Below are 19,192 nucleotides of genomic sequence, written 5' to 3'. Positions count from 1 at the left end.
CCAGGCAAGATGGTTCTGGATGAGGAGGGTGTTTGGGAAGGCAGGAAGCTTTGAGATGGGAGATGGGGACCAGGGGAGAACCGAACAGACCCTGAAAGCTATTGGAGGGTCTGAGCGCAGGGACCCACCTACTCACCAGCCAGGGCCTGCAGGCTGGGGAAGCCATGGTAGATGACATCATCCAGCTGGATGAGCTGAGGTCCGAAAGCCTGGCAGAGGCGTTCTACCATGCCGGTTATGCGAGCAATGTTGTTGTTGGAGGAACAGATGAAGGAAAAAAGGCACTCGACGGGGTCCTGTTGCAGAAGTCGAACACCTGGAGACCAGAAAGGTAGGCGGTAGGATACAGACCAGGTGTCAGGAGTGGCCTCTTCCCACCCTCAGATCCTAGGCACTGAAGATCTAGGAGGATCTAGGGGAATGAGGGAAAGCGTTGATAGAGAAAACAACACCAGAGCGCTCATTCCTCATAGGTCGGGGTTATCTTTACATTCCAGGGATAAAGAAGCCACAGTGTAAACACAACGAGCGTGGGGATTTGTGTCCATGGGGATTTGTGTCCGTTTTGTTCACACAGCAGATGCTCTGCAAATATTTACAGAATGAATGAGGTCACCTGTCCCAGGTCACACAGCCAGGATTTGGCTCAATATCCTGTCACCACACTATGGTAATCAGCAAAACAATAATAGTAATAATAATTACTATGTGTCAGGCACTATTCTAAGCAAAACTTTACACGTATTAGCTCCTTCAATCCTCATAAAATCTTATGAGGTGGATTATAATCCCCATTTTACAGATGGTGAAACTGCATAATTTAACCAAATTACAAGAACTCCAACCCCTGTCCCAATCCTTGTACTCACCTTGGAATTTGTGAGCCACCTCTTGAAAGTGGGGGTCCACGGAACTCCAGTGGTGATATAGTTGAGCCAGGCTGACATCCAGCTGGAAGTACTGGTGCACAGTCTTTAGCTCTTCTGGTGTGGGCCTGCCAACCCAACCCTTGTCCCCTCGGTACACAGTACAGTAGATCTGCTCCTCAGTCTGGGTCAGTGTCCATACTTGGTTCCCCAGCACGCCAGTCCAGTGCGCAGGGTTTTGCTCCCTCCACCTGAGCCCCCAGGCACACAGCAACTCTGGTACTCAGTTTTCCTTCTTGCACCCTTTAGGGCCCTCCCATCCTACAACAGCTCCATACACAACACTGACTTAGGAAATGCAAAGTCGTTTGATTCTCACAACACGGCACTGGCCTTTTTTTGGTTTCTTTTGTTAAAGTTTATTTATTTTGAGAGCGAGTGTGTGTGTGTGTGTGTGTGTGTGTGTGTGCGCGCGCGCGCGCGCGCTTGCACTTACGCGGGCAAGGGGCAGAGAGGGGGGAAAGAGAATCCCAAGCAGGCTCCACGCTGTCAGCGCAGCGCCCAGGCACCCGCATTGCACTGGCTTTTTACCTCCACCTTAGAAAGGAGGTAAACAGGCTCACCACCCGCGTCTGCTTCCTCTTCTGCACCCTGAGGTTTCTTCCATCACCCCCAAAATTCCTTTACATTCCAGAACTGCAGTGTTGAGGGGCCAAGAATCAGGGTCACTCACCGGAAGGACTGTCCGGAAGCCAGAACCAGGTCCAGGCGCAGTTCCGAGCGTGGACAAGGGATGGAGGCCCACAGGGCCGGGAAAGCGGCTAGAGTACGATGTCTCATGCTCCAGAGCAAAAAGGACCCAGCTAACAATTCCACGCCAGGCTCCGCCCCATAATGGCCCCGCCTACTCAGTACCAGCTCCACTCATCGCCAAAAGACCGTGACCACACAGTCAGCACTCTTTAAGGCCTTGCCCACTAAGCCCTAGCCTCTAAAGGTTTATTGAAGGCCCGCCCAATTTCATTTAATTCCTCCACTCCCTGCAGGCCCCGCCCCTTACAGTCCACCAGGGCACCAACCCTCCTGACCTTTCCCGTTATGAATGCTCTCCCGGCCACGCCTCCCGGCGCGCACCACTGCGCTCAGAGCTGCCGCGACTTCGGCAAGCGCGCGCAAACGCACTCTTCCGGCTTCTCCAGGGAGCCGACTTCGCTCTCACCGGAAGTAGGATGCAAGCCTGGCTTATTGGATCCGGAGGTAGCCAATCCGCGCAGAAGAGGCACCAATGAGAATAGGGTGTGACGGCGGATGGGCGGGTCTCTCCGAGGGGCCGCAGCGGTTGGCGCGCGCTGGGCTCGCTGCCCGCTCTCGGCCTTGCCTTTGGGGTTGTCTGCACTGGGCACGCAAGGGTGTCCGATCCCCGCGCCCCGCCGACCGGTCGCAGAATGCGCCCTCAGGCCCCAATCCACACTGCCAGATCTCCTCGGAACCCTGGGGTTCCTCATGGCTTGCTTGTCCGCAGAGCCAAATCCTGTCCCCCACCATCCCCAGAGAGCCTTTCTCCACCCAACCTCTCCAGTCAGATATTCGCCCTCCTGACTGAGAATTGGACCCGAACACACCTCGGGCCCCTCCGAGCGGCCGAGACGTCTCCACAGCGTCCGCCGCTTGAGGATTGAGTCTTCGCGCTCGCCCGCTAAGCCGCTTCCCTCCAAGGCCTCGCCGAGCCTCGACTCCAGTCAGGTCTCTTCAGAGTTCACTCTTTCAGAGACCTTCGTCCTCCGACTGCCGCGCCCCGCGCTACCCAGCCGCTCCACCCAGCTGCTCCCTTCAGTCGCAGGGCATTCCTTAAACAGTGCTCCATCATCTCACACCCTGTGCCCACTGGGGCTTGTGGGCCCGAGGCAGTCCGTCTGCCTCTTCCAGTTTCCAGGGCGGGCTGCCTGGGCCCAAGAAAGTTGTGTTATGTAATTTCTTCCCTTCTGGAGGAAGACAGTAAGCAAGGACCTAGGAGACATGAACTTTATCTGGGCCACTTTTCACCTCATAGCGCTGTGATCTGAGGTTACTGTGTTTCAGTGAGTAGACCGCAAATTCCTTAAGGGCAAGATTTGTGACCCACCCGCAGTACCTAGTAGGGAGGAGCATCACGTGCATGGTTATCATCAGACAAATGCTATTTTTGTCTGTTCCACTCCAAAGCTGCAAGGCCCTGGGCAACTACCTCCTGTGGCTGTCTCCTCTCTAGGTGTGCCAGCCCACAGGTGTCCCATACTTGGAAAGCATTCCTGCAGTAACTGAATGAATCATCGGTAAAGGAGATGCCAAGGTTGGGAATGAATGCAGAGCAATCCTCTACATACCTGCTACGTCCCCAGTTAAACGGGAAGGTCACAGCTATGGGGACTCTGAAGCACTTGGGACTAACCTGCTGGCAAAGGACTTGAAGCCTCTGAAATTCATGAAGGAGACGTAGACTTCTTCTAGCAGTTAGTTCTGAATACTGGCTAAAGAGCCAGCTTTGTAGACAGAGACCGGAGTTCAAATCCTAGCTCTGCGCCTTCCTAGTTGTGGGAACTTAGGCAAGTTACTTCATTTTTCTAAACCTCAGTATCTTTGTGGAGATAACCACCTTATTAACTTTCCCTATAGTTTTTGCAAGGATTACATAAAATTGTGTATCTAAAAGTGCTTAGAAAAAGGCTTGCCATCCAGTGAGTGCCTGGGAAATGGGAGCTATCATATTATCCTGGCTGTTGTCTTACAAATGCAGCATGCACAGCAACCAGCAACCTCTTGAGCCCAATTATTTTCCATCCCTGAGGGACAACCTCTCTTTTTATCTTTTTGCCCTGGCAGAAGGCAAGAACCCAAGAATTCCAAACAGACTATTTATTTTCTAAGAATCAATATATTTTCTTCCTTTGAAATAAATACAAACCAGTTTGAAAGGTGGGGGCATCTATGGGAAAAAGGGAAGTGGGGACAGGCCCCAGTCTTTTTTAGTACCAAATGACTCTGGCGCGACCCGGAAACGCAGTTACAAATGAGAATAATTTAAATTCTCCGCTAATTACAGTATTTACAACAGCAGGGGAGGGGGGTCACCTAGTGCCCCTCTTCCGGGCTGGACAGACATCAATCCCACTGCTAGGCTGGGCAGATGCCCGTTCACCTCACCACCTGCAAGGGCCTCAGGCCACTAGGCAGTTAGATTCTCCTGGCATGAGCAGAGCAGACAGAGGTGGTGGGATGGCCTGTTTTATGCAGTGTCCTAACCTTGGCCCACCACCCTGCACTACAATGCTGAGGTCTCTGGGGCTCTCTGGCCAGTGAGACCTCCCCTCTCCATGCGCAGAGCCGCCGTGGGCCCTTGGAGTGTTCTGTACAGTCCAGCTGCACTCAGGGCGGGAGGGACCTCCCCCACCCAGCTTCCCCTGAGACTGGCCCCAAGACCAGGAATGAGTCAGTGCAGAGGCCGGTGCCACTCCAGGACAGTGAGCAAAGGGGGAGGAGAGAGGTGGCAGGGCACTGTAGGTTGGGCTGTGCTGGGCATTATCAGTCACTATCACTGGTCTCGCTGCTCTGCTCGCCCTGCACCTTGCTGCGGTGCTGCAGAGCCCGGTGGTAAGCAATCTGCACTGATTTGCGGATGTTGGATTTGCGGCCCTCCAGCATCTTTTCCTTGTCGAGGTCCTGGTTCACGCCCAGAGGAACCAGCTTAGTCCTTGGCAGCCACTGCCTGTAGGACGAGGTGAGGATCACATAAGTCATCTCTGGGAAAGCAACAAGCATCAGCCTTCATCACTCCTTCACTCATTCAAAAACACCTCCTGAGTGCCCGCTCTGGGCCCGGTTCTGGTGGGTAATGGGGTTACAGAGTCTAAGAGAAACAGTCCCTGCCCTCAAGGAACTGCTCATAGTCTAGTGATGAAAAGCACCCACTCAACAGTCACATTACGGGGTAACCACAGGGTATTTACGAGTGCAAAAAGGGGCCATGACCTAACCTGAAATAGGTACCCTGTCCCATAGGCTTCAGGCAGACTTTACTGACATTAAATATCCTTTGCACACAATACACAAAAAACACTGCATTACATACATGTGACAGAACAGAGATTTAAGATCCTGAATGTTTATGTCTATTTTATCCTCATCTTGTCACCATGGAGGCAGAGACAGGAAAACTAAGTCTAGAAGCCACCTGATTCTGGGTGGGGAGCACATTTGTCACAGTCCCTGATGGCCCTCTAGCTTCTAGCTACAGCTGTTTGTCAGCTGTTGCCCACTCAGTCTCTCAGACTCATGGTCAACACAACCCTCACAACCCTTCTGCTCAAAGATCTAAGTCCCTCCCCCACTGATCTGTGATAGCCCAGTCTGTCTGTTGCTGGAGTTTCCTGGCAGCCTGCCCACATACCCAGGGTTGCATCTGTGGCTGTATGAGTCACAGCAACTGCTCCCCTCCTCCCTTACCAGGTTCGCTTGTTGTCAAAGAAGAGGACGAGGTAGAGATGCTCTCGGGCTTCCTGGGTCATCTGTTCCCCAAGTTTCAGCACCTCCAGGGGGGGCACAGGGATAGGAACCCCATGATGGAACATACCTTCCCGGGGCATCTTTGGATCAATTATCTGAGGGTGTAATAAGACCTTTGTTTGGTTCAGTTCCCTTCTTCCCCGAAACTTACTCTATACAAGAATTGGGAAACTACCTCTGAAGTTGGGACACAGAAAGATTATCATGCCACAAGGCTGCATTGCTGACCCTTGGCTTCTCATGATGAACTATTCCAGATTCCAAGATGCAAAGGGAAAGAAAAGGGAGAGATGGAAAAACTAACCAGGAACTTGTTAAGTATCTATCTGCCAAAGACCCTTGTTCTCTACAGCTCAGCAGAGAGTAAGTAAAGTCTGCTAATTGTGTCTATGATCTGGGGTTGGGAGGCAAGGGGTATGATAAGAAAAGGGGAAGCCTACCAGAGCTGGGTATGATGGATACCCTCGGCATTTGGCCCACACCAGGTCCAGAGCATCCAGTGGGGAGTCCTCATCCTCTGACAGCCAGCCAGCTCCCCGTCCCAGACTCTTCCTTACCACTTCACAGGAATGGGAGAGAGGGAGCAGATCAGCAGCCAGGGGGCTGGCAAGGCCCTGATACCGGGCCCCCGGCTTCCCTGGCTTTGGGTGAGGGTACTTACTGCTGTGGCCCACGCCGCGGCCAGTGCCCACGGAGTAGGCCTCGTTCTCAGTGCCTGAGGTATCTTCACTGCTGTCTTCCGGGAATGTGCCCCGAGAGAAGGAGGGCTTGCCCCGGCCCTGTTTTGAGGGTGTTGTGCTGTGGACAAGACAAGAACTCAGCTTAAAGGAGGGTAGAGTGGGTAATGACACAGTAGTTGTCCTCTCTTTAAACCCCCAGGTCTAAGAATTTTGGAAAACTGAGGCCACTTGAAAAATTTCAAACTCAAAAGCCCTCGGGGGCTTGGCAATAGTGTGACTGACATGGGCTGGATTTAACAGTGGTGGTGATGAGTGCATCCCCTGGCTAGATTTGCCAGATCGGATTTTTAAAGAGAATACAGACACTAGGAATTTTATGTGGCAGTACTGGATTCCTTTTTTTTTTTTAAACACCATGCTGGCCAAACAAAATATGTCTGCAGGCCAAATCCAGGCCACAAGGCATCAGTTTACGCTCTCTGCTCTACAACATCAGCTTAACCCAGGATGGTTCCCACTATTCCATTATGGTGACGTTCTTAGGTATGCCATTTATTTTGCAGAGAACCTTGGGTCTGAGCCATCTTAATCTAGACTGAAGTGGCTGCCATGCTATTTCCCAGAGGGAAACTTCAAAGGGCATCCTGGAGGCAGACCTTGATCTCGAGGGCTGGTACCTGGTTCGGTCTGAGGCAGCGCTGCTGCTGCTACTGCTGCTAGACTCAGAGTCGGAGCTGCTCCGGGGAAGGCTGCAGTCATTACGATATACCAAGAAACTCTTCTTCACTGGCTGATTTCCACCGCTGAAGCCATTAGCTGGTAAGTCTTGGTTGGGGGGAGGGGGAGGAGGGAAGGAATCGGTCAGGAAGATGTAGATGAGAGATGGCATGGGGGTAAGAGGGACTAGGGGCTCGGCTTTCCCTTCTGTGCTGGAAAATTCCTCCAACTTTGGCCAGCAGAGCCAGTTCTGGGCAGTGTCTGCCACAGTTGGCCATAGTCCTGCCCCACCCGTCACACTGCCCTTGGCAGTTACTGGCCTTAAGACACAAATGGCTTAAAGGGCAGGAAATCCCCAAGGAGGGTGAGAAGAGAAAAGGTGAAGTGATATAATGGAGAGGGTCCTGGATGGGAATCTAGCTGGGTCAGTGTTTCTGGACTTCAGTTTCCCCATCTGTAAAATGAGGGGACTGAATTAAAGGATCCCTAAGGGCCCTTCTAGCTCTGATATATTATGGGCAAATGAAGGGACAGGTGGGAGTTATGTTGGGAATGATGGCAACTTTGCTCACTCTCTCGGGGGGCTGGGTGATGGTGAGGCTCACCCATTGGGGGGTCTTCTGTGGATTTATCACTGTCGCTGTCTGAGCTCGAACTGGGCCGGGGGCTCCTACCCCGCTTGCGCTGACGTAGGGAGCCCATGATGGGGAGCTGGGGGGGCCCCACAGGACTGCCTCCGTGGCTGGGGGTCATCTGGCTCTCCCGGTTTTTGGGGGGCCGGCCCGGCCTCTTGGGCGGTCCAGCTGTCTTCGGGTTCTTTTTGGAGAACAGAACTGAGGTTCTCCTGCCCACCTCATGTGCGGGGGTTGAGGACATGTTGGGACCCAGGCCTGGAGCAGAGAAAGAGAGAAGGAGAGTTGGTGAGGGGCCTGATGTGGGAAGGGTAGATACCCAGGGTATGCCCTGGGCCTATAGGACTGTTACTCCAGCTAGAGTTGGGAGATGATCTGGGGGGTTGTGGAATTGGGAACATTGTCCCTTATACCAATAGCCAGAGAGGCAGCTAAGAGGCCCCTGAATGGGGAATGAGGGAGAAAGTACAGCTAGCTGTGTAGGAGGGACCTCTGCCTGGGGGATGGCAGTGGCTGAGTGTGTGCTACAGAGTCAAGTCTAGCTGACTTTGGGGTCCACCTTGCTAGGGGTTCAGACCTTTGGTTGTCTCCTGGCTGCTGCTCTCTTCGGCGGCACTGTCTGTCTGCCCGTCCTTGTCACATGCTGCCGGGTGGGGTGTCAGGCTGCCCCGGCTGGAGGGGCCATGACGCTCAGGCCCATCCCTTCCAGTTTCCCGCTGGTGGGCAAGCTTCCGCCGCAGTGCCGTCATCTCTTTCTTGATCATCTTTGCACGCCGTGAACGACTCACACTCTGCTTGCTGGCATTCACCTCATCCAGCCGCTCCAGCAACAACTTCAGCTGCTCTTCCACCGGCAGGTGCTTCTGGTTCTCTAGCAGGATCAGCCGCTCTTCCTCTGCTGCTAGGAGTGGACACAGGGGGTGGGGAAAGGTCAAACTTAGGGTAGGCCTCTGGGCCCCCTGAACCTGAGCAGGCAACAAGAAACCCACTCTTTTCCCTTTGGCTTCTCACCAGGAACAGCTGTAAAACAGCAGCACCAAGATGTGGAAGGGTAGGCACTGCTATCCATTCACCCAGTCTGGCTTCTTGGGGAGCATTCCTGGGGATAGTTTGCCACTGCTCAGGCTAGCTACTTCCTGCCTACACTGCCTGTTCCCAGTAGGGGACTTTTGGAAAGCCATTCATCCCTGGCATTGGCCTCTATGTGTGTAGCATGATTTATCACCCACCATCTTCAGTGTGCTGTGGGGCCTCATCTCCAGCCAGGCTGTGGGGGATATGCATGCCCGTCTCAAAGTCAATGCCCATTTTTTCTGCCTGGCGCCGGGCCTGGCGGAGCACAGCGCCACCCTGTTCTCGGAGCCGCACTGCTGCCCGGTAGAAGATGGTGTCCTTGGCGTTATACTTGAGGCAGTTGCTGACGATAAGGTTGAAGTCCTCCTCAAAATCATCAAAGTTCAGGTAGCGGTAAGCCTCCAAGTTCTGCTTCATGGTGAAAAAGTCCATGGGCTTTTTGATGTGGTCTAGGTAGTCAGGTACCTGGGAGAGCAGGGTAGGCGTGGCTAAGTGGAGATATGCTCCTCATTCGCCCTGAACCCTTGCTCCTAACACCCCCACCCCCTGAAAAGCATCCAGCAACCTCCTCCCACCACAGTTAGAGGCAGGCATATAGCACAGGGGAAAGGAAAGCTGGATTCTAGTCTTGACTTTACCAGTCACAAGCTGTGTGACCATGGCAAGTCTCTTAACCTCTTTGGGCCTTCTTTTTCCTCACCTGGAAAATGGTGATGAAATTACAGTCAAATCTACCTCCTAGAGCCAAGAGCTTCAGTAAGAAAATGGCTAGGGCAATCATTTGGAAATAACACCACTTTGCATTCCTATAGCTCTTTTACTTATCATTAAGACTTATAAGGAGGCTACTGCCTCGGGCCTCTCGTTTTATACCTTTTAGAGAGAAGAGTCTGCCAGTCAGGACCTAGGGCTTCAGAGCTGGTTCTTTAGGTGCTGAGCCTTCTAAAGTCTCCGTTCTAGGGTTCAGCACCCCGAAAGTGTCTTCCTGCCCTGGGATTATTCATTTGGCAGACTCAGTCCCTGCCTCTGGGGAAGGAGTGCAGATTGCCTCCCATTCTGGGCCCTTGGGGTGTGACAGGGACAAGACAGAGTCCAGGTGATGCATGTGGCTCCAGTTATCCTGGAGCCCCAGAGCCACCAGCCCCTCTCTTCACAGTCCCCTCCTAGTCCCTGGCCCAGACCTGCAGCAGGGGTCCAACTGGGAGAGGAACAGAAAGGTGGAGTGAGGGGAAGGGATTCTTACTTCGTCCAATTCGGTTACCTCAGACAGAGGGACCGGCTCGCTGAAGATGTTGCCTGTGTCCTTTTCTTGGAGCTGCTCCAAGGTTTTGCGAAGGAGGATGAGGAAGGGGGTCAGCTGCATCTCCATGGCGATCTGCTGGACCTTGATCTGACACACATAAAGGCCCGATCAGCCAGGCCCAGGCCAGTCCCTTGGAAGAGGTCTGAAGGGATGGTAGCAGCTGGTTTGGGAAACTGCCTTCCTTCTCTCCTGCCCACAGCTGACACACTCAGGTCTACTTTCTACAAGGCCCCACCTGGTGAAACCTTCCCTGACTACTCTGGCCTTTTTCTTCCTTGAACTCCCAGTGCCAGCTACCTGTATCACATAATTGAGGGTCCCGTTCATCCTCTTCTGTGACATGCTGCTTGCAGTGAGCTGGAGAACACACTGGGCACCACTGAGACCTGACTCCAGCATCAGCCCTATTGCTTCCTGGCCAGGGGACAAAGGCTTTTCCTTGTCCCAGGAATGTTTTCTCCTCTGAAAAACAGACTTGACCCAGGAGCACTCACCGTCTCCCTTTTGAGTTTCTCCCGCTTGCGGATCAGCTCCACCAGCAGCCGAGCTCGCTCCAGGTCGTGCCGGAGGCGCTGCCAGGACTTGAGCTGTTCTTTGAGGGCCCAGTTCTTATCCTCAGAATCTCTCTGTAGAGGCAAGAAGGGGATTGGTAGATGATAAGGAAGCCAGAAGAAAGGCCAGAGGGAAGAAGAGCCCAGGAAGCTTGGGTCAATGTCAGGTAAAACTGAAGGAGGTAGCACAGTAATTTATTGGCAGCCTTACTAGCTAAAGTGGGAATTCCTATACTTATGTGTCCCCTAGATCTGACACAGAATCAGTGGTTGGTATATGCTTGTTGAATGAATGCATGAAGGAACACACAGGAACAGTGCCCTTTTAACGTGCAGACAATCTGTAAGGATCTCATCCTGAGTCTGGTTTGAGGGCTACTTTAAAGGAGGAAATAGCCCAAGCTCTCGGACACTGAAAACTATTATCACATATCTCAGTCCTTTATGTCCCTGGCCCCAGTTCCCAGAGCCCATAGGGAATCTGACACGGTACCCCGACTTGGTCACAATTCCTCTGAGACTGCAGATGTGTCTGCAGGCGACGTAGCAGCGGGACTCCATTTCGTGACTGTCGTTTCAGCGTCCAGTAGCTGTGTAGCCTCTGCATGAACTGGCTCTTCCTTTGGATGGTCAGGCGGTTGGTGATTTTACTGAGCCTGTGAAGCAGGGAATAAAGAGAAAAACCTGTTGGGCCATTATTTTCTTAAGCAGAACAGGTGTCTCTGGCTGGTGAGAATTCCTGAATGGAGTTGAATCTGGAGTAAGTCTATTGTCAAAAAGGCCTGTGACACTTGGCTTAATGCGAAGAAGAGCAAACAGTACCAGACAGGAAGCCAAATTCCCAGCATGAAGCCAGATCCCTGACCCTGTTCACGAAGTTGGGTGAACTCATATGAGGAGTTTGGCGTCTAAGACTGCTCTTGTCACAGCAGCCCAGAGTACTATTTGACTCTGGGATACCCAGCTCAGCCTGAGCCTTGGAAGGTTTTAGGATAAAGTATAATTGTAGAGCAGTACACTAGAGAAAATTAACTAGACAGCACAAGAGAAAGTTAAAAATAACTGATGATGGCAGCCGTCATTTGGATTCATTTGTGGTAGTGACCACTTCACAACTCCTTCCCCCTTTTTCCTTCCATTTCTCCGTTCAGGGTGAGAGTATTTCTGCCACTGTGGCTGATAGCTACTACATCCTCTTTCTTCCTACTTAAACCAGACCATAAAATGAAGGGCAGCTGAAAACATGTTAGGTCTGACAGATAAAAGCTGAAATTTCTGGCTCCTAAGATAAAAGTCTGGTGACCTGCTAGGGCTAACTTCTTTTGGAATCTGGTGTTTTGTTTTGACCTTCTTTGTAGCTTCTAATAACAGAACCCAACCCTGTCACTCCACTTGGGGCTATCAGTCTCTAGGAGGGCTTCTTCTTCCCTTACCAGCCTATCCATCTGCTCCCCACATACCTGTGTGGTGGGATGCAGGGCACCGACACCACAGGTGCTGCGGCCCGTTTCTCTGCCAGGATCTTCCGTGCCTTCTTCATCTTGATCCGGGACTTGGCCTTGGCCTTCTTGACCTTCTCTGAGCTCCAACTCTTACCCTCATCCTCCTCCTCATCCTCATCCTCCTCACCCTCACTGTGGGACAGGGCAGGCAAGCGGCGTGCTGAACCTGGGGGTGTGTGGATGTCACAGTAGGCCGTCTTGCGGACGCTGAAAGAAGTGCCATTGGCACCTGTCTCTCGCACAGGCTCCATCTTCATGTAAAGGCCAGCCTGCTGGGCACATGTCACGTGGAAGGCTGTGTAGCAGTTGGCCTTGTGGCACTGAATGCATGCCCCTGAGCCCCGCTGTTTGCAAATATAGCAGGTCAGCTTCCAGCGAGCTGGTGGGATGTGCTCGATGCTGTCGATAGGCTCCAGGAAGACTGTGTTGGCAAAGCAGACTTCAGGGATCCACAGGGCACACACCACATGGGCCCAGCGCCCGTCATCTGTCTGCTTGAAGGCACCACCCTTGTTGGGGCACAGGGCACAGTCCACAGCCCGGGAGGGTGACTGTAGGCAGCGGCGGCACAGCCACTGGCCCTCAGGGATGTAGGGGACACCGTAGCACTCTTGGTGCACAGCCAGGTTGCACATGTCACAGAATAGGATGACATTGCTGTTCTGGCACTCACCATCATTGCAGATACAGCACACAGCATCCTCATCCACTAGTGCATTGGGGTCACCTTTATTGTGGCTTTCAAAGTAGGACTCCTTCTCCAGCCGGTCCATTAGGTACTCAAAGATCTCCTGCGGGATGGGACTCACACCCTCTGTCTTCCGCCGCTCATTCATGATATCCAGCCAGATGTAGTCCTCCTCGTCCATGTCATACTCTACTTCCTCGTCCAGCTCCTCTGCCGACTTCTCAATGTACCTGCAGTGCACATAGGCAGCTCAGCATCATATAGTTGAGACTTCCTTCCCCTAAAGAAAATGGGTTACAATTGCTGGACGCTTACACATTGCCAGGTCTGTGCCTTTACTTATGCTGTCTCATTCCATCCTCACCTTAACCCCAGGTGCTGTAATCATTCCTGTTTTGCAGAAAAGGAAACCTAAGGTTTGGGGAGTTAATTCACCTGTTTTGGCTCCCTTGGGAGAAAGGGGTAGAGGTGGGGTGTGAACCCAGGCCTGCTGACTCCAAAGCTTGTGTACTAGCTACTATACCACCTCCTCTGGGGTACGGAGGCTCAACCAAACTCCTGAAGGGAGGAGGGTAGGGCAGCTAGGACCTACCGGGTTGGTCTGGATGATGGTGCAGAGTTAGGAGAAGAAAGGTCCGCAAGTATCACTTGCAAATTATATATATGTTTTAGTACCAACTGGCAGCAACCTGAATGGAGTTGCCATGGGTCTTATGTCAGCTAATGCAGCTCAGGGCTCCCTCAAACTCTTTGTATTGTGTTTGTTTTTTGCATAGCCTTGGAAGATAACAGAATAGCTAAGATTTACTGAGCATTTACTATGAGCCAAGCACTGTACTGTTACCACATTGATTCTCACCACAGCCATACCATCAGTGTTCATATTGCCCTTATTTTGAGGATGAGGAAAATGAAGCTTTGGGAAGTTAATTAACTGTCTAACAGATAGGTCCTACAACCAGGAAGTGGCAGCACTAGAATTCAGACTCTACCCTACACACTCATTGGGCCAGCCAGACTGGAGCTGAGGGCCGCTCCAGGTGCCTGGCATACAGAGCAGGCTCCCCATGCCCCTGCTATGCCCTAGACGGCCTGGACTCTGGTACTGTAAAGCTACAGGTCTGGATGATGGTGCAGAGTTAGGAGAAGAAAGGTCCGCAAGTATCACTTGCAAATTATATATATGTTTTACAATGGAAAGAATGGGGCTTTGGTTTCTGAAAACATGGATTTAAATCCTGGCTCTGCCACTCTGACCTTCAAGACATCACTGGTCCTTCCTGAACTCAGTTTTATTGATAAGAGAACGAGGATGCTACTATTTACTCCCAGAGACACTTGTCAGGATTAAATGGAATTTAAAAAAATGAATGGGCTAACTGAAGTGGCACATAGCAGGCCCTAAATAAATGTTAGTTTCTGTCCCTCCACTCCCCTCTCCACAAGAGAAATGGAGCTCTGGGTGCTAGAGTAGGCCAGAAGAGCATAGGCTTGGGAGCCATGCTCTGTATGACAGCAGGCAAATAAGGTGATCTCCCTGGGCCTCTGTTTCCTCATCTATAAAGTGGTGATGCTAACCTGTACCTATTTCACACAGCTGTTGTGAGCATTAAATGAGTTAATACAGATAAGGTATTTAGAACAGTTCCTGGCATGATGCAAGTACTCAATAAACCTTGGCTTTATTATTAGCTTTTGTATAGCCCTGAGCTATCTTGCCTTGTATTATAACTATTTATGTGTCTAACTCCTCCACTACAGGCTAGAGGCAAGGACCATGTCTGATTCACCACACAGAAATAGGCACAGTTGTTCATTTCAAAGGCATTTTGAGGGTGGAATGGAGGAAACTAAAATACTGTATCTATAGGAAGCAGTTTCTTTCTTAGCCCTTTACCCCAAATGACTGCAATGTCCTCATCCTTGAAAAAGGGTGTGGCTTAGAGATTGTATGAACTATCCAGCCCCTGCTAGGCCTTGGCACTTGTTCTCAACCTTTGCTCTGCCATAACATATGTGACATTATGCGATGGTATATAACACACTCCCACAGTGCACCTAGATTACAGGCTGTGGCACAGATAATGTAGGCTGCATGTCATGTACAATTCCTGGCACACCAGCCTACACTCCACCCTCTTTTCTCCTTAAGAAAGCATATATTAGATGCAAGCAAGAGAAATTGGTGTTGTTAGAGAGATGACCTCAAATCTTCTCGAATTTATATATAAAAAATACCATTTGCAAAACTTGGACAGTTCTACTAACGGTAGTAATAAATGACATGCAACACACCTCCCAGCTGATCACAGTGTACCAGCTGAGAATTGCTGCCCTGGAGAACAGATTTGATCCCCAGGAATAAGGAGTGAATCTGAGCAGAGGGAGGAAGAAATGGAGTGGAAGGAACTGGTTTGGATTGCCTATCAGAGCAGAGAAGGCTGAAGAGCCCTTAGGAGAAAAGGCTGGCCTGAACAAGGGTTTGTATGTTGGGGGGTGAGCCTAACAGTCACTGCTAACATAAAAGAGAGACAGTGCAAAGCCAGAAGGAGAAGGAGGTGAAGCTGGGCTGGATGGATGAAAGACAGGAAGAGGAGACTGTATAACGTGTGAACAAGGGAGGGACCAAAGTGACACACCGGGCCAAATCACTGGAGTGCCCACAGACTTGATTTTAAAGAACGGAGATTCAGCATACCATCACACGGATTGCACTTTTGGTAAAAAAACCACCTTTCATATAAAAACCTTTACAAGTCCTTCTCAGAGATTAGGCCTTCTGATTAGTTGACACCAAATACTGCTCCTTAACTTATCTGAATGCCCTCTTTGCCTTGGATGCCAAGACTCAGAGAGAAGGTTTATACTTGATTTTTCTCCCATCCTCCAGCTAAGGTTTCTGTACATAGCTCCACCACCAAATTGCCCCCACCCCTTCATTTCTTACCTTGTGTTAAAGGAATTTAGCCTTATGCCTGTAACTTTGTTAGAGCCACCTTTTGCAAGGAAGTGGGGTTCCAAGAAACAGTTAAGTGAAATAAATACTAGGGCCAATGGAGGAGCACAAACCATAGGTGATAAAAATATTGCTTATACATGTTAAAGGATGGGTGACAGTAACAGAATGGTGGGAAAATTACCTCTGCAAATTTGCAAATTGCTTTAGGGACCTTATGAAATCAGTGTGCTTAGTCTTCTACCTCTAGGCCGGCAGAGGAATATTATACCTGCTCTGCAGATGGGGTCATTAGAAAACCAGAAGCCAGACAACTTTCTCAAGGTTACACAGTGATGGAGTGGAGAGGGTCAGGAACCAGACACATGATTTTTTGATATAGTGAAAACCGCAGATTTGGAGTCAGAGGAACCTGGATTTGAATCCCAGTTCCACTATCTACTGGCATGTGACTTTCGGTAAGTCTGGCCCCCTTTCTGGACTGTGCATTCCTCATCTGTGAAATGAGAACGATACCTACCTGAGAGAATTGTGAGAATAAAATAAAGGAGTGACTGCAAAGTACCCAGTGCAGGGCCTGGCATGTGGCAGTATATAGTAAGTGCCACCATCATTAGCTGGGGCACGTTCCTCTCACCGCCCTGGCAGGACCAGTGTGCTTCTGCTATCCTTTATCTTTGCCACTCTCCTATCTGCTGCCTGTCACTTCTCAGCTCCTGAGCCCTGCCTGACCAGTTTTCCAGAGTTGGGAGGTGGAGGTGGCCTTACCGGTAATAGGAAGTCGGCCGGGGTGGGGCATCGGGGGTGTCCTGCTCCAACTCCCGGTATACCACCTCTGGCAGCTTGGGAGTGGTGCTCACAGAAGCATTATGGTGGTGGTGATGGTTGGAGTCCTTGCGCTTTTCCTTGTTCTTATGCTTGCCTGACTTGGGAGTAGCAGCTGGTGTCTCGGTGTTCTCCTTGTTGCTACCAGTCTCAGGAGCCTCCTCAGGGGCCTCCTCATCCTCTGACACCACATCCAGGTTGTCAAAGATGCTGATGCGGTGGACTCGGCCGTGCAGGTCCACCTCCACCATGCGCTGGGCCTGCGCGTAGCTCATCACCTCACGGCCGGGTGACTGGGATACCTCTGAGGGGCTGGGCGACTGCTTGTTGGCTGGGCGTGATTGGCGCCCCTTCTTTTTGTGCTTGCGGAGTGGAGTCTGCTGCGGGGGTGGTGGGTTGTCGTGGTCATAGTGATATAGGTGGTACTCAATACCACTGTAACTCTTGTAGACCTTACGGCAGGTCTCCACGGGGCACTCATATGGTGGCTTAGTTGCCCGCAAGTTGTGGCAGAAAGTCTTCACATCAAAGTCCACCCCCATGCTGTCACATCTAGAACGTACAGATCAGTTAGCACAGGCCTGGGGAAGAGTTCCTGGTCATCCCCTACTCTCTCCAGCCCTCCCCTTCTCCCCAAAGGTCCTGGCCAGCCCACCTTTACAGTGACTCCAAATGCCATCACCTCCATACCATGGGCAGTCTGGGCCTCATCGCCTCCTGCTTGGTCATCCTGCCCCATATCTCAACTATTCTAGCTTAACTTCATATAATGTGGCCAGAGTGATCTTTTACCAAGTAGCAACAGCCATGTAATCTTTTGATTAAAAGCTTCCTGATGCTCCCCACTTATTTCAGGATAATATCCAAATTTCCTATGATGATATTCAAGGTACCCCTTTCATTGGCCCTAGTCCTCCTTTCCAGACTCTTCTTTTCACTAGTTACAGCTGTCCTTCTGTCTACCCTGGGCAATTTGCCATTCCCTGAATGTTATAACCTCTCATTCCTGCAAGATTTGAAATGGTTTCCATCCTGATTGGTGAGCTCCTACTCCTTCTTCAAAACCCAACTCAAATGTCACTTCTTCTGTTATGATTTGTCTTTCCCACGGAGAGCTGTGTTTCCATAGCATTCCATTGTCATCTCCACCAAGGCACTTACCACACTGGAAGTTCTTTGTCTCCTCCCACTAGACCAGGTGCTATACAGTGCAGACATCAGAGAGCCTACCCACCTCTATATATTCCCAGGACCTGGCATGTAGTGGACACTCAGTTTTTGGCAAATGAATAAAGAACTTGTTTAATGAATACTGAATGAGGGGATCATCAGATCATCTGACAGATGAAGGCTAGTGTTAACCCATGTAGAAGTTTGAATGGATAGCCAATGATTTAATCCTGGTCACCAAGCAGAAATCATTGCATTACAGAAAGAAGCAGTTCATTTCTGAGGTGTTTAGGGGAAGCCTATGCCCTGGCCCTGGCTCTGGGAGTGATAACCAGGTACTTAAGAGTACAAACAAGAGCATGACAATCTAGGCACATTCAGTTCCATGCTGGTCCTTAGGGCCTTCCCTTCCTCCTCTCCAATGTTCCTGGGTGAGTAGTGACAGCAGATGGCACCAGCCCCCAGGAAGCCCAACGTGGTCAGAGACTGCCCCAATTTCTCCAGGCCTAGCTGACTTCAACAATTCAGCTAGGGTGTTGGCATCATTCCAGGCAAAGCCACCCTGAGCTCCTAGACAAACGGTGACATCTCTTGGCTTCTCTCCTGTGACTTAGCCAAGCCAAGTGGGCTGCTCCAGCCTCTCTGTCAGCGCCCCTGACTTCTACATCGGTAAAACTACTCCCTCTACTCCAACTCACTTTTACTTCCTACCTGCAGCTGTGTCTTTAAACACAAACCAAACAGAGGAACAGGCAAGCTCTTCTCTTTCAATGATGGGTCGGTCCCTGGTGTATCCTGCATCTCTGTCGCCCTGGCTCCCAAAGTAGCACAGAGCCCCCGGCAGATGTCCCACTGGGACTGGGCGGCAGGGCACACGGGGTGGAGACAAGAACTCAGACTGGAAGCCCGTGAGGAAGACCCAGAGCCCACAGGGGTATGGCGGCAGAGTTCAGGGGGCTGGAGGAAGTAGGGGGCGGGGGCCGGAGGGATCAGGCCGGGCCCAGGCGGTGCCCGCAGCCCTCTCCCGGATGCGGCGACGTTTCCCTTTTGTCGAAGTGTAACATGTTAAACAAGGCTCCCCTCCTGCCATTGGCCCAGGGAGCCCTGGAGGATACTCTGTTGCCCTGGGACGCAGGCTGGGAGCTAATGCACTGTCAGTTCTCCCGGCTCGAGTGGCCCAAGAGGCCCTCGGACCGGGCAGCTCAGTGCACGCCCCACGAAAGTAGTCTAGCCTTTCCCCGCTGGCCACTCCCGCCCTGGTCCCAGGCCCGCACTCACCGGCCACCTCGAGTCCGGGCTCATTGCCGGGGGCGCCCGCCGGGGCTCCGACCCCAGTTGGGGAGGCCGGCGGGGAAAGACGGGCCGGGGAGAGAGAGCCCCAACTCCGGAGACCGCAGACCTCGCCACCCCGGCACCCTGCCGCCCCACGCTCTGGCCCCGGCTCCCCGGGATTCCCGCGCTGACCCCTGCCGCTCCCGGTCCCGCCGGCGCCCTGGTGTCTCAACTCCGTCGGCCGCCGCCGGTTTCGAGAGCCTCTAGGTTGTCCGGCCTCGGGACCTGGCACGGCCGGAACAATGGAAGACCCCGGAGGCAGCGCGGGGACGGCGGCGGCGGAGACCGTGGCGGCAAAGGCAGTGGCAGCGGCGGCGGCAGCAGCGGCGGCGACGGCGTCTGCGCAGGGTAAACGCG

General features: G+C 52.0%; 2 protein-coding genes across 14 annotated transcripts in view; both read right to left on the bottom strand.

Annotated features, from left to right (window-relative positions):
- Window positions 1-2,076, bottom strand: part of OGG1 (8-oxoguanine DNA glycosylase) — a 44,871-nt gene extending 42,795 nt beyond the window's left edge. For 2 of the 5 annotated variants that reach the window (XR_002153361.3, XR_002153362.3), the window contains exons 1-3: window positions 1,600-2,076; window positions 870-1,117; window positions 137-316 (exon numbers count right to left, since the gene is read on the bottom strand). Coding sequence is in view for 3 of the 5 variants with exons in the window: in XM_006928966.4 (XP_006929028.1) it covers window positions 129-316; window positions 870-1,117; window positions 1,600-1,706 (543 nt within the window). In the remaining 2 variants the exon portion in view is untranslated. Of the gene's footprint in view, window positions 1-128; window positions 317-869; window positions 1,118-1,599 lie in introns of all 5 variants that reach the window. The other 3 variants (XM_019824971.3, XM_006928966.4, XM_006928965.5) reach the window with 3 other exon arrangements.
- Window positions 2,077-3,757: 1,681 nt separating this feature from the next.
- On the bottom strand, window positions 3,758-16,875 carry BRPF1 (bromodomain and PHD finger containing 1). Of its 9 annotated transcripts, none has more exons than XM_003982455.6 (13): window positions 16,277-16,875; window positions 11,823-12,782; window positions 10,856-11,018; window positions 10,306-10,437; window positions 9,752-9,898; window positions 8,664-8,973; window positions 8,012-8,335; window positions 7,408-7,692; window positions 6,763-6,910; window positions 6,067-6,203; window positions 5,846-5,964; window positions 5,346-5,500; window positions 3,758-4,608 (listed from the first exon to the last, which is right to left on the bottom strand). In XM_003982455.6, exons 1-13 carry the CDS (start codon window positions 16,873-16,875, stop codon window positions 4,425-4,427), a joined length of 3,663 nt encoding a protein of 1,220 aa, XP_003982504.1. In that variant the 3' UTR covers window positions 3,758-4,424. The 9 variants fall into 9 exon arrangements, with proteins under 9 accessions (XP_003982504.1, XP_006929024.1, XP_003982503.1 ...); XM_006928962.5 differs by having other exon boundaries at window positions 8,012-8,332; XM_003982454.6 differs by having other exon boundaries at window positions 9,770-9,898.
- Between the last annotated feature and the right edge of the window lie 2,317 nt (window positions 16,876-19,192).

This window comes from Felis catus, chromosome A2 (genome assembly GCF_018350175.1).
Source record: "Felis catus isolate Fca126 chromosome A2, F.catus_Fca126_mat1.0, whole genome shotgun sequence".
NCBI lineage: Eukaryota > Metazoa > Chordata > Mammalia > Carnivora > Felidae > Felis > Felis catus.
Note: the sequence above shows the minus strand (reverse complement) of the source record. Positions and strands in the feature narration are given on the sequence as shown.